The sequence below is a fragment of the Scyliorhinus canicula genome, chromosome 15, assembly GCF_902713615.1.
Source record: "Scyliorhinus canicula chromosome 15, sScyCan1.1, whole genome shotgun sequence".
Lineage (NCBI taxonomy): Eukaryota > Metazoa > Chordata > Chondrichthyes > Carcharhiniformes > Scyliorhinidae > Scyliorhinus > Scyliorhinus canicula.
Window position 1 is genome coordinate 23,202,768 of NC_052160.1, and position 15,044 is coordinate 23,217,811.

General features: G+C 43.3%; 1 protein-coding gene across 1 annotated transcript in view; it reads right to left on the minus strand.

The window, feature by feature from the left end:
• The window catches only part of LOC119979047 (transformation/transcription domain-associated protein), a 213,511-nt gene that overhangs the window by 40,205 nt on the left and 158,262 nt on the right, over window positions 1-15,044 (minus strand). The window contains 4 exon segments of the mRNA XM_038821026.1: window positions 873-1,072; window positions 4,517-4,607; window positions 8,007-8,171; window positions 10,067-10,268. Coding sequence (XP_038676954.1) covers window positions 873-1,072; window positions 4,517-4,607; window positions 8,007-8,171; window positions 10,067-10,268 — 658 coding nt within the window.

Here is a 15,044-nt window from a genome sequence, read left to right on the forward strand (position 1 = left end):
TGCTAAATTGCCCCGTAATTGGGAAAAATTAATTGGGTATTCTAAATTTTTTTTTTTAGATCAGTGCTGGGTAGAAGGAAGAAATCGCACAAAAGGAATCTAGAAGGAAAACCATTTTGCCGAGCCAAGGAATTCCTTGTTAAGAGTTTCTACCCGGTTATAGGTAACCGCATGTTCAAACACAAAAACAAAATTCAGCAGATACTGGAAATTGGAAATAAAATAGGAAAAATTAAAAATGTTCAGCAGGTCTGTCAGCTTTCGCAGAGAGAGAAATAGAATTATCGTTTAAGGTCAATGACCTTTCGTCAAAAAATCAGAACCTGCTGAGTTTTTCCAGCATTTCCTGGTTTTTGTCTGTCTGTCCCCCCCCCCCCGGTCCCGGAGTTTGTTCCACATGTTGTAAGTGCTGGGGGTGAGTTTTTCCTTCTCCTTGCGAGCGGTTTGCAAACCTAATTTTGAGGTTGGGCCAACTGATGACATCTTCACCTGTACCCAAGTTTGTCAGCTGCAACGCGGCACTGACGGAACGTGACGTCGGCCCAACCCCAGGAATTTGGGCAGTGGCAGAAAACAACGTAGGGGCGGAGGAATGGAAGTAGAGCTAAAAGGAGGGAGTAAGGACAAGCTTCATCCATTAAAACAAATTTTCATTCTTCAGAACAATCTCCAGCACTTTTGGAGATGCACCTTCGAACAACATTTAACCAGCTGAATGCAAAGGGAGATTAAACGTATCACGCTAAAGGGACAAAAAGCACATCTTCAGGCATTTTTAAAGAACGGGTCTCAGTTGGGTGGGGGGAGGGGGTGGGAGCAGAGAGGGGAGTGGGAGAAAGGAAAGTGGGGAAGAAAACCAAACAAACACAAACCTCTTCATGCCAGTTTTCACGGAACCACACCATTTGGTCCACAATGCCCTCCAGGGATGACAGCAGGGTTGGATGAAGCTCCCGCTGCATGTGCATTATCCGGCTGCAGCGCCACATGGGTGCTGTGGCCCGGATTGGTCCAGGGTCGGAGGCAGAGTGAGACTGGGTGCCCACTGAACCCGGTTGCTGCTGTCCCGAGTCTGCAACAAAGAAACGCGGTCCTCAGCATTCCCTTCCGTTAAGCCTTGAAATGGTCGTTGCAATGCTTTACCCAGCTTTTCTTGTCCCTCAAGTTAACCCAAGAATACCAACTTAAATAACACTGGCAAAATGCAATCGGAATGTTAAGATGCAAATAGATATAAAAATATCACACACGGACATATTTATTCTCACAGGCACATGCTCATAAATAAAACAAGCTATTATGCACTATACAAACCCACATTTTGCCCAAGGATTGATACTTATCAATAGACTTCAGCTTCATGCCATCCAAGAGCTGCCAGGGTAAACGTCATCCTCTCCTCTCCACACAGCCTCTTTTCTGAATTACTGACCTACATCTTTCCATTAGCCAGACAGCCCCATACTCAAAGCTGCATTCCTATGAGCTCCACTGCCTCGGAGATAATAAAGGGAACTTCTACCCATACAATTAAATTATTAGAAGCTTTCTTTACATTCATAATTCAGTTTGCCCAACGGCGTAGTCAATAATCCAGTAAAGTAATTCTTACAACATAAAAGATAACTGCACAAATTGCACTGTTGGTGTTTGAAGGATTGAGATAGGGAGGGGAGCTTCTTTTGAATCTCTACCTCAAGTAAAATTGTAAATGGTTCAGTTTTAATAGATAAACCAAAAAAAAACCAAAATGAAATATATTAGCACTTTGAATACTTGTTGCAACCTCTCAAAAATAGGTTTGGTTCTGTGCATGTCTACTCCTTATTACTTCTGCCGCCTCCCATCGTGCCTTCAAAGACTCTCCTCTGACACCAAAACCTTTCCCTGTATCCGGGCAGCATGAGCAAAACCTGAGATTCTGTTGCACTCAATGGGATATTTTGCTTTTGAATGAAAATCGCTTATTGTCAACAAGTAGGCTTGAAATGAAGTTACTGTAAAAAGCCCCTAGTCGCCACATTCAGGTGCCTGTTCGGGGAGGCTGGTACGGGAATTGAACCCGTGCTGCTGGCCTGCCTTGGTCTGCTCCGGTTTCCTCCCACAGTCCAAAGGTGTGCAGGTCAGGTGGATTGGCAATGATAAATTGCCCTTAGTGTCCAAAATTGCCCTTAGTTGGGTGGGGTTACTGGGTTGTGGGGATAGTGTGGAGGTGTTGACCTTGGGTAGGGTGCTCTTTCCAAGAGCCAGTGCAGACTCGATGGCCGAATGGCCTCCTTCTGCACTGTAAGTTCTATGATAAATTCTATGATAAGCCAGCTATTTAGCCCACTGTGCTAAACCAGCCCCTTTTGTACGAAACAATACATCTTAACCATGAGAAGCGGCCATCAAAGACCCACTTTAAATAAAGAGCAATGCATCAAAATTCTAATTTACTGTCACTGTACAAGTTAACACATGGGACTAATATCTCAATATTTCCAGATATTTTCTGTGATCGCTGGTAGTTTTCTCCCTTTTCCCAAATACACAACCGGTAGCAAGGCGTCAAAGTACAAAACACTGAAAATGTTTGAGTGGGAAATAACTGCACCCTACCTAATCACACTGGCAGCTGAGTACATTTTCCTCCAACTAGTTATCACAAAAAGCTTCTGTAAAGATGTTGGAAAATGGTCACAAAATCTTTAGCTGGGCACCACAATCTGTTGCAAATATTTCCTGAGATGAATATCATTAATTATACAGCCTTGTGTATTAATACAAGGGCTCAAGGTTTGACAATGCCCAGCACAAATATGGACATCCACTCCAAGGGGAATATATATTATATGATCTAAAAGACAAGTAATGTTTTCATAACCAAATCCAGAAAATTGAATTACTGCAACCAATTGCAACCAGAGAAGACAAAGGGAAGAGAGAATGGAAAGACCACATGGGAATGAAGGACCGAGGGGATTTTGTTGTACATGAGGGTTAGACTGGATCAGAACTATAAAGTCCACTTACAGCTTACCCCTGGCCCAATTGCAACACCTGCAGGATAGCATGGCCCTGAGACCCTCCTCTCTGGAAGACCCACCCAGCTGTTGCTATACCAGCTGGCTCGAGAATAGATGAACACAGTTGATGTCTATATTGTGGAGATGCCGGTGTTGGACTGGGGTGAGCACAGTAAGAAGTCTTACAACACCAGGTTAAAGTCCAACAGGTTTGTTTCAAACACGAGCTTTCAGAGCTCAGCTCCTTCCTCAGGTGAATGGAGAGGTATGTTCCAGAAACATTTATATAGACAGAGATGCTGGACAATGCTTGGAATGCGAGCATTTGCAGGTAATCAAATCATTACAGATCCAGAGAGAGGGATAATCCCAGGTTAAAGAGGTGTGAATTGTCTCAAGCCAGAACAGTTGGTAGGATTTTGCAAGTCCAGGCCAGATGGTGGGGGGTGGATATAATGCGACATGAATCCAAGATCCCGGTTGAGGCCGCACTCATGCGTGCGGAACTTAGCTATAAGTTTTTGCTCGGCAATTCTGCGTTGTCGCGTGTCCTGAAGACCGCCTTGGAGAACGCTTACCCGGAGATCAGAGGCTGAATGCCCTTGACTGCTGAAGTGTTCCCCGACTGGAAGGGAACATTCCTGCCTGGTGATTGTCGCACGATGCCCGTTCATTCGTTGTCGCAGTGTCTGCATGGTCTCGCCAATGTACCACGCTTCGGGACATCCTTTCCATCAGCGTAAGAGGTAGACTACATTGGTCGAGTCGCATGAGTATGTACCGCGTACCTGGTGGGTGGTGTTACCACGTGTAATGGTGGTATCCAAGTCGATGATCTGGCATGTCTTGCAGAGATTGCCCTGGCAGGGTTGTGTGGTGTCGTGGTCGCTGTTCTGAAGGCTGGGTAATTTGCTGCAAACAATGGTTTGTTTGAGGTTGCGCTGTTGTTTGAAGGCCAGTAGTGGGGGGGTGGGGATGACCTTGGCAAGATGTTCATCTTCATTGATGATGTGTTGAAGGCTGCGAAGATGTCGTAGTTTCTCCGCTCTGGGGAAGTACTGGACAACTAAGGGTACTCTGTCAGTGGTGTCCCATGTTTGTCTTCTGAGGAGGTCGGTGCGGTTTTTTGCTGTGGCGTGTTGGAACTGTCGATCGATGAGTCGAGCGCCATATCCCGTTCGTACAAGAGCATCACATCCACCCCCCACCATCTGGCCTGGACTTGCAAAATCCTACCAACTGTTCTGGCTTGAGACAATTCATACCTCTTTAACCTGTGATTATCCCACTCCCTGGATCTGTAATGATTTGATTACCTGCAAATGCTCGCATTACAAGCATTGTCCAGCATCTCTGACTTTGTCTGTATAAATGTTTCTGGAACATACCTCTCCATTCACCCGAGGAAGGAGCTGCGCTCCGAAAGCGAGTGTTTGAAAGAAACCTGTTGGACTTTAACCTGGTGTTGTAAGACTTCTTACGATGTCTATATTGACCAAGTTTCTTACCACTTTTGTAACGTTCCCGCTGCTCAATCTTCAGGGTTAAATACAGCGTCCTGATTGGGAAATAGACAGCCTGGGGGAACACTCTCCCAACCTTAAAACACAAAAGAATACAGGTATTAAGTTGTATCCAAACATTTCATCTTAAATCTTGGCAATGTCTCAAAGTGCTGCGTAAACAAATTGCCCTTAATGGCACCACGATATAGGCAAAAAGCATTTGATCCTAAAATGAAATGATCAGCTCAGTAGGAAAATAAGGATTGCTAAATGAAAAAGGCTGAAAATCCATCCAGCTCGCCTCCCATCATGCTGGTAGTCACAGGAGCTATTGACTAATCACAACAATCATCTCTATCAGTAAAGTACAAAAGACCCAGACCTCCCTCCATGAAGTGAGGAAAACCCCCAATGGTTGGGAGCTTTGGGAACCATGTCACCCGTTAGATTGGTGATGTTGCTTGAATTGGGAATGGTAGTCAGTGCATCCCCAAAGGGGATCCCCAAAGCTATGTCGTGGATCTGTACTCGTGTTTTATTTCCCCTACATTTGCTAGTCTAACTAAAAGACGTTTCCCTTTGCAACCATCATTTGACAACGCAGGGTATGAAGCACAATGGATACGATAAACACTAAGTGGATACTTGTGTGTTTTATTGCTTGGTTGTAAGTGGGCCTTTTCAGGCTCATTTCTTTCTATCAGCTTAGGATAGATTATATCTCACCCATCGAGTGCTTGTCTTTATTGGTTGTGCATCCAATAAAGATGGTAACATCCAAACGAGGATGGCAGCTTTGGCCTTAGTCTGAGAAATGACTCCCTCAAAAGCAGCATTCCCTCAAAGCTGCATGGGAAACCTCAGCCAACGTCAAGCATCATGTCCAGGAGGGAGACCTCGACTTGCAATCACCCTGACATGCTGAATTGCCCACTGAGTCAATTTAGCATTTCAGAGAGATACTTTGCAATGCACAACCAATAAAGACAAGCACTCGATGGGTGAGATATAATCTATCCTAAGCTGATAGAAAGAAATGAGCCTGAAAAGGCCCACTTACAACCAAGCAATAAAACACACAAGTATCCACTTAGTGTTTATCGTATCCATTGTGCTTCATACCCTGCATTGTCAAATGATGGTTGTAAAGGGAAAACGTCTTTTAGTTAGACTAGCAAATATAGGTGAAATAAAACAAGAGTACAGGCTACATTTAAAAAAATAAATTTAGAGTACCCACTTCGTTTTATCCAATTAAGGGGCAATTTAGCGTGGCCAATCCATCTACCCTGCACATGTTTGGAGTTGTGGGGGCGAAAGCCATCCAAACACGGGGAGAATGTGCAAACTCCACACGGACAGTGGACCCAGAGCCAGGATCAAACCTGGGACTTCGGTGCCGTCAGGCAGCAGTGTTAATCACTGTGCCACTGTGCTGCCCGACTAAAGTCTACTTTAACAAATAAAGACTGGACAGACTTACTAACAAGCATCAGGACTTGCTGTGGTATAAAAAGGAGTTTGCAGGTTTATTTTTGGATAGCCCTTTGAGCTAATAACTACTTAGTTAGACATGACAGCCCAGGAAAGCAGTGTGTGTGTGGAATTTGAGAGAGAACAGTGCTGGTGGTGTCTGCGGAGTGAGTGAAAGTTGAGAGCTGGTCGGATGGACAGTATACTTTTTTTGTAATCCTGTTCTTTCCTTTCGTACTAACTATACAAGCATTTACTAATTACGATACTGTTTCTGAAATTGTCTTCGTCAACAACAATTTCAGTGATGTGTTTCATTACACTTTACCTTCCGAGTTGTATTTATGCCTTCGATAATAAAACAGCTAATGTTTGATTGCCGATTAATTGGCGAAACCCAGCTATTATATTTCTTCACAACTTAATAAGTGCATGATACCTGTGCCAGTACAGCATTCATGCAGATAACTGAGGGGAAAATACAGACACATAATGACATCAACTAGTCTTTAAATTAGGCTACAATTCCCAATGGACCCAACACTACATTGCAAGCTTTGCCAATTACTGTATAATCTTACACAATGTGAACGCAGCAATGAAGGTGAGAAATAGCCAGTTAATGTAAAAAGATATAATTTGCAGCATGCATGGGACTGCTAATGAAATGCTGAACAGTCTTTAACAGTTTTTGTGCATTAAAACTTTTACCCTCCTTGCACGAATGAACATGACCACGGTTCGTCACTTAAGATATACAACATGGAAATCAATAGGGGAGGCCCTTCGAGCCTGTTCTGCTATTAGCTTACCTCATGGCTGATCTGTACCTCAACTCAATATATCCTTGGTTCTTTATCCCTTAGTACAGGAAGCCTAGTTTTTAAATTTTTGAAGGCGTTTTATGGGGGAAAGGAATTTCAGGTTTTTAAACTACCTTTTCTTTCTGACATCATTCCTGAATGGTACAACTTTTTGAGGCTGTGCCCCATTCTTCTGGACTCTCCCTGTCAGAGGGGGCAATTTCTCTCTGCCTACCCTAACAAATCCTTTAATTATCTAAAATGCTTCAATTAATGGCCCCTTAATCTTCCCCAAACTCAAGGGAATACAAATCTAGTCTATGCAGCATATAAACTGAGTTTATGCAGCAATGTAATAATAACGATAATAATCTTCATTGTCACAAGTAGGCTTACATTAACACTGCAATGAAGTTACTGTGAAAAGCCCTTAGTCGCCACATTACGATGCCTGTTCCGGGGTGGGGAGAATTCAGAATGGCAAAATTATCTAACAGCACATCTTTCGGGAGGAAACCGGAGCACCCGGAGGAAACTCACACAGACACAGGGAGAACATGCAGACTCCGCAGACAGTGACCCAAGCCGGGAATCGAACCTGGGACTCTGGCACTGTGAAGTGACAGTGCTAACCACTGTGCTACCGTGCACCCCACCTTGTATATTACCCACCTTGCTAATTTAACACAAATTCGGTAGTTTGGAAGCCTTTTTTTTATTAAAAAAACACTTTCTAACAAGCCTACCCTTTGATGTCCTTCATTAGATCCTTCATTGTGTCAAACTCATTTAGCAGGAAAGCTCACACTATTTTTCAATAACCTATAGTTTTGGTAACTTGCAGCTACATTATGCAACTAAACGGAGTAAAACCGGAATATATGAAAATCTTTCCAAGGAATAACGTTACTGATAGTGTCTGGTACATAAATATGTAATACACATATCAGAGGATTAATAATCTATTGTAGGAGCAATAGTGATGCTAAAATGCCAGCTTCTTTTGACAAACTGAACAGGAAATTTAGAAACATTAAACACTGGAGGCCACAATAGTGTAGTGGTAATATCATTGGACGAGCAAATCAGAGGCCTAGGTTAATGTTGGAGGACATTCTTATTCAGTGAACAAGGCACATTTGATAATAAATAACTTAATCCTTATTCATTCTTGATAACCAAAAGCTCAGTATTAACCTTTACAAGCACATACATACTTGACTAATGAGGTTGAGAAGAAGCTTGCCCTCTGAGCCAACCAGGCATGTCAAAAGTTGAGGAATCCAGGCCAACCATTGGATGGGTGGCACACCAATGCAGTACTTGTCCACTGCATCTGCCAGTGTGTTCTTTTCATCATCAAAACTCAGAAGCCAAAGGACCTGGGAAACACAGGCGGAAGTAACACTTTCCTATCTCAGCACAAAGAAAACGTTAATAGTTAAGTCAACTCCAATGCCAATGTTGCACTGTGCAATGCAGTGTGCCGAGTATGCAGTACACCTGGTTCCCCGAAAACCACACATTTTGATTCTTCAGACAAGTCAGAGGGTCACCACTCACTGATGAGACAGGCTGAAACGTCGAGTGCGGTTCAAGTCATGTATACCTGCTAGCCAATTATAATTATCAACGATGAATGAAATGAAATTAAAATCGCTTATTGTCACACGTAGGCTTCAAATGAAGTTACTGTGAAAAGCCCCTAGTCGCCACATTCCGGCACCTGTTCGGGGAGGCTGGTACGGGAATTGAACCGTGCTGCTGGCCTGTTTTGGTCTGCTTTCAAAGCCAGCGATTTAGCCCTGTGCTAAACCAGCCCCTGTTCATGGAAATTCATGGGACATGGATCCAAGTGCCAAAACCAGTGCTCATCCCTAGCTGCCCTCGAGGTGGTGGGTGCTGTACCTTCGCACGATCATGGAATAATCAGGGTAGAAAGTTCAGGGTAACCGAAGAATTTAGAAAGCCTCACAATTTAGATGGAACGTCCTGACTCAGAATCTTGCTACGGCATTTTCCAAGTGTAACAAACTTTTCATCACAAAAACGATTAAGAATTTGTTCCTGCCAAAGTACATCAGGAAATTATGCGAACAAAAACTAAATAGAAGTCGTTCCTCCCACCCCCAAGTCTTGAAAACTTTATGCAGCCCAATTATGTACAGCTGTTGATCAATAAAGAGCATTTTTCTATGTTTGAACATCTTTGTAAAACAAAGTGCAAATGGGTTTTATGGCAAGGCATGGTCAAATGTAGCATAAGTCAATACTACTGAGCAGACTGTTTGTAATAGAAGATGGCATGCAACAATTTAGTATCTACACCATCTTAGCCTAAGAATGTTACTTAAATAGAAATAAACCATGCATGATAACTGTATAGAAAATAAAATCCGATGTGCAGCTAGCTACGACACACACATCAAAGAAATCAAACCTGGAATTTCCACAACACCAGGGTAATGTGCAATGGGAGTATTTTAACAGGTGATTTGATCCTTAATGCTTTTATTCAAACTTAATGGCTGTATCAGCCTGGAAGAGATTCTCACAGAGGTGATAAAACAGGCAAACAGACTATGTCAGTTAAACCCTCAGTGCACAAAGAAATTCAGTTAACTTTACAGATTTAATCCCAACTATGAGCACTAACCCCGGTTTGACAGGAATGCTGTCAAGGTAGAATTAAGAATGGTGCAGTGCCGGAGGTGGTCAGTGAATCTGCTCCAGCTCTTTCAAAGAGCAATCCTGTTAGTCCCACTCCTCCGATCTTTCCCAATACTCGTGCATTTTTCCACCTTCAAGCATTTATACAATTTTCTTTTGAAAGCTATTACTGAAACTGTTTACACCACCCCATCAGGCAGCGCATTCCAAATCTTAACAACCTGCTGTAAAAAAAATATTTTCCTGGCTGTTGGACAATCACCTCAAACTGTGCCCTCTTGTTATTGATTCTTCAACCACTGGAAACAGTTTCTTTTTACTTATTCTAGCTAAACCCCCCATGTTAAACACCTCTGTAAAATCTCCTTTACTCAGCTCTAAAGGACAGCCTCCCCAGCAACTGTACCTACTCATCCCTGGAACCAGTCGTGGCAATCTCTGTTCCAGAGCCTTGACGCCCTTCCAGATTTGGATAAAATAATATGGCCAGAAGGCGGGGTTATATGTATTAAGCTTAGGGTTGATATTGTCAAGGGTTTCACCCAATACTCTGCCCGCCTGCCCGCCACCCCCCCCCCCCTCCCTTCCCCCGCGTAGTAGTCCTCACCTTTGCAAGATATTTCCTCGACTTGCTCTCATTCTGGTGACGACAGGCATGCAGGTAGCAGGTGATGGCAGATACACCAAGGTGAAGCTGCCTTTCTTTAACAAAGATGTTCTCCAGGTAGTCACCCCACATTGCCCAGGCTTTCACCAATACGTCGTGCATCTGGACAGCTGCAGAAAATGCTTTGTTGGCTTCTTCAGATCTACACAGCAGAAAAATAATGCACGTAAGTTTCAGTTTGCCCGCATGAGGAATTCCAATCCCACACCACTATTTTGGAGAGCTGTCAGGCAGTTCTCCCCAGCATCCTGGCCAATATTTATTGCACAACCAACATCTATATAAAAATAAATGATCTGGTCATGATCACATTGCTGTTTGCGGGAGTTTCTTGTGCACAGGTGGCTGCTCTATTTCCTGTATTACAGCACTGAAGACATTTCATAAGAACATAAGAACTAGGAGCAGGAGTAGGCCATCTGGCCCCTCGAGCCTGCTCCGCCATTCAATGAGATCTTGGCTGATCTTTTGTGGACTCAGCTCCACTTCAAAAAACTATCTTAAAAACATTTAGTGAAGGAGCCTCAACTGCTGCACTGGGCAAGGAATTCCATAGATTCACAACCCTTTGGGTGAAGACGTTCCTCCTAAACTCAGTCCTAAATCGACTTCCCCTTATTTTGAGGCTATGTCCCCTAGTTCTGCTTTCACCTACCAGTGGAAACAACCTGCCCGCATCTATCCTATCTATTCCCTTCATAATTTTATATGTTTCTATAAGATCCCCCCTCATCCTTCTAAATTGCAACGAGTACAGTCCCAGTCTACTCAACCTCTCCTTGTAATCCAACCCCTTCAGCTCTGGGATTAACCTAGTGAATCTCCTCTGCACACCCTCCAGTGCCAGTACATCCTTTCTCAGGTAAGGAGACCAAAACTGAACACAATACTCCAGGTGTGGCCTCACTAACACTTTACCTGTTGCACCTGTAAACCAACTTTTTGCGACTCATGCACTAGCACACCCAGGTCTCTGCACAGCAGCATGTTTTAATATTTTATCATTTAAATAATAATCCCTTTTGCTGTTATTCCTACCAAAATGGATAACCTCACATTTGTCAACATTGTATTCGTATTCCATCTGCCAGACCCTAGCCCATTCACTTAACCTATCCAAATCCCTCTGCAGATTTCCGGTACCCTCTGCACTTTTTGCTTTACCACTCATCTTAGTGTCGTCTGCAAACGTGGGCACATTGCACTTGGTCCCCAACTCCAAATCATCTATGTAAATTGTGAACAATTATGGGCCCAACATTGATCCCTGAGGGACACCACTAGCTACTGATTGCCAACCAGAGAAACACCCATTAATCCTCACTCTTTGCCTTCTATTGATTAACCAATCCTCTATCCATGCTACTACTTTACCCTTAATGCCATGCATCTTTAGCTTATGCAGCAACCTTTTGTGTGGCACCTTGTCAAATGCTTTCTGGAAATCCAGATATACCACATCCATTGGCTCCCCCATTATCTACCGCTCTGGTAATGTCCTCAAAAATTCCACTAATTAGTTAGGCACGACCTGCCCTTTATGAACCCATGCTGCATCTGCCCAATGGGACAATTTCCATCCAGATGCCTCGCTATTTCTTCCTTGATGATAGATTCCAGCATCTTCCCTACTACTGAAGTTAAGCTCACTGGCCTATAATTACCCGCTTTCTGCTACCTCCTTTTTTTTTTTTAAAAAACAGTGGTGTCACGTTTGTCAAAAGTACTTTGTTGGCTGTGAACCACGGAGATCATTTATTCCTTTTCTTTATTATCGCAGACTTCTCCATTACATTAGATTTCTGATATTCATAAGCTATTTCAGTGCTACGCTCAAGAGTTTATAGCATTATACAAACAGCGTGCAATTGAATTATTGCCTTGCAACTCACCGTCATATGGACATTTATCTATTTGTGCAATTCTCATTTCAAATACTAAATTTTCCCCCCCAATTGCACATTCCCATTTGATCATGACAAAGATTGCTGGCATGCATCTTCTGTGCTGGGATACACCGCTGACAATGTGCTGTGTACAGAGCTCATGGCTCTCAAAAGGCCTACAATTCACAAGTCAATGACTTATGACAGTCTTTCACACAAGTTAAACAACCTCATTACACAGACTTTGACGCACTATTCAATCACTCTGCATATGATCAGAAACACAAAATCCAGGCCATAAAGCAATAATTAAATCTTAATCTTTACCCATGCTGCAGTTAAACACGGTCCGCACAGTGGTAATATCACTAGAAGACATATAACAGTTAGTTCAAATTCAACTACTGCAAGACCCATTAAGTATACAGCATATTGGGCACTCTTTCCATCAAGTGCTGCATAAATCCTCTCATGCAAGCATGCCATTTCCTGAGAAACAAGTTGTGCATTCACGAGAATTAAACTATTGAAAAAAGTCAAGGTGCTAGATAAGCTATGCCAAAACAGTAAAAGCACATGCAACAGAACGACTACAAGTGTATAAATGTCAAGACGCATTGGATTAATTTCTGCACATTCCAAGGTGCATAAATTCTTCATCGACTCCAGCCAGCTCTCCGACATTTGTAAGGTGTTGAGCGAGATTGTTTGCAACCTGGATGTCAGCTTTGACCCCAAGGTGAGCTTCCAGCCACACCATCACTAAGATCACCTACTTCCACCTCCATTATATGGACCTGATTCCGTCCCTGCCTCAGTCCCATGGCTGCTGAAACCCTCATCCTGGTCTTTGTTAGCACGACTACTCCACCACATTCCTGGCTAGCCTCCCACAATCTACCCTCTTTAACAATTCTGCTGTCTGTATACTAAATCACAGGCAAGTCGAGTTCACCCATCTTCCCTGTGATCACTGACTTACTTAGGCTCCCGGTTAAGCAACGCCGCGATTTTAAAATTCCGATCCCTGTATGGCCTCACCCCTTCCCATCTCTAATCTCCTCCAGTCCGACAACCCTCCGAGACATCTGCGTTCCTCGAACGCGGGCATTTTGAGCACCGTCGGTGGCCAGGCCTTCAGCCCCAAGGAGATCTGCAAAACCACAAAGCTTACACGCAAGTAGTAATTCCACCCACCCCCCCCTGTAGTTGGCAGTTTAGGGTTGATACTTTTTGTGGAAAGTGAAATATTATCACTGTTGGGTTATTAATGAGAACCTGTCACACTGCAAAATGCCTAGCAAAGATATTGCTGAAATAGATCACGATGCACTGCAATATTTAATTGGCCCTCATTGTAGAAAGGTTGTTTGTTTAAATATGAGCAAAACGCGAGCTGAATTACTTGTCAAACACTGTTTTAGTTCTGATCTTCCAAACAATGACACAGATGTCTGTGTGGAGGCAAACCTGTAACAGATACCACCAATAAAGGATCCCTTTCATTGGTGCAAGGAGGAAGATGTAACCATCCTAGAAAGCTTCAGGCAGGTAAATTTGCAAAAGAAAATCAGTAAAAGTCTGAAATAGCAAACAAAATACTTTGTGGGAATATTTTTTGAATAAATGAACTTTAATCTTTGAAAGTTACGCACGTCCCTCAGGGAGCATTTTGTCTTTAGGTTTAACCAGATGAGTCAATCACACTTTGAAAAGTAAAGTCAAAGGAACAAACAAGACACACAGTGTGTCTAGTTTTCATATCATACTGTTACGGGTGAATGAACGTTCATTGATCTGCCCCTGTGGAGGCTCAGCGCTGCTGAAAATTACCGTGAAGTTGTGCTCTTAAAAGGTTGCAGGACCTTGGGTTTCGATCAAAGTTGCAAGTCAAGGATGCGCTGCCCACACAAAACTGGCAGATGAATCATGCTCGCCAAGAAATCTTATATCATGTAGCAGCCAGCATGAGGTACGTTTGCTTGCATTAAATGGGCTGTGTGGGGGCAGGACTGAATGGAGTGTGTTTGGGGAAGTGGGCGAAAAAGAAGAGTTATCCAAACGAGTCAGTTTAGTCTCAGAATGTCAAACAGCACAAGGAAGAGACGGTGTGGTATGAGTTTCTGGGAATTGAGCTAAAGAATAAGACCGGCTAAATTGGATGCTGAGCACAGAAATTTGCAAAACCCTCAAGCGGCAGCATGGTAGCAGAGTGTTTAGCAGAGTTGCTTCACAGCTCCAGGGTCTCAGGTTCAATTCCCCAATCGCTCACTGTGCGGAATCTGACTTTCTCCCCGTGGATGTGTGGGTTTCCTCTGGGTGCTCCGGTTTCCTCCCACAGTCCAAAGATGTGTAAGTTAGTTGGATTGACCATGATAAATTGCCCTTAAGTGTCCAAAAAAGGTAAGTGGGGTTACGGGGATAGGTTGGAAGTGTGGGCTTAAAAGGGGTGCTCTTTCCAAGAGCGGGTGCAGACTCGATGGGCCGAATGGCCCCTTTCTGCACTGTAAATTCTATGAATCTACAAGAACACTCAGCCTCTCTGTAGAAAATAAGAATTACCACGTCTTGGACCTACACGAAGGTGACTTTAAATGAAATTAGAAAATGCTGGGTAGCGCAGCAGGTCATGCAGCATCGGCAGACAGAGAGAGAAACAGTTAACCGTTCAGATCGATGAAGTATCGGCAGAACTGGTCATTAACCTCACCGTGCTTCCTCCAGATTCTGCCTGAGGCACTCCGCTGAACGGTTCATTCGCTCACGAATTCCATTTTATTTCAGCCTTCCGGCATCCGCAAGAACTTACTTTAGTTTTGAAGATAATCTTAAAATTGCAGCTTTTAAATAGATAAATATGTTGACGCGTAACTACTCATCAAAGAGTTGAGTCCAATTATACAATGTAGGGAGCGGGTGGTGCGCAGTTACTGCTCATAGAAGGGGGCAATCAGTGTTTAAAAATATTGGAAAACAGGCAACTTCAGATTTTCCAGAGAGAACTCCGATCATTCAGATGAAGGCAGAAACAT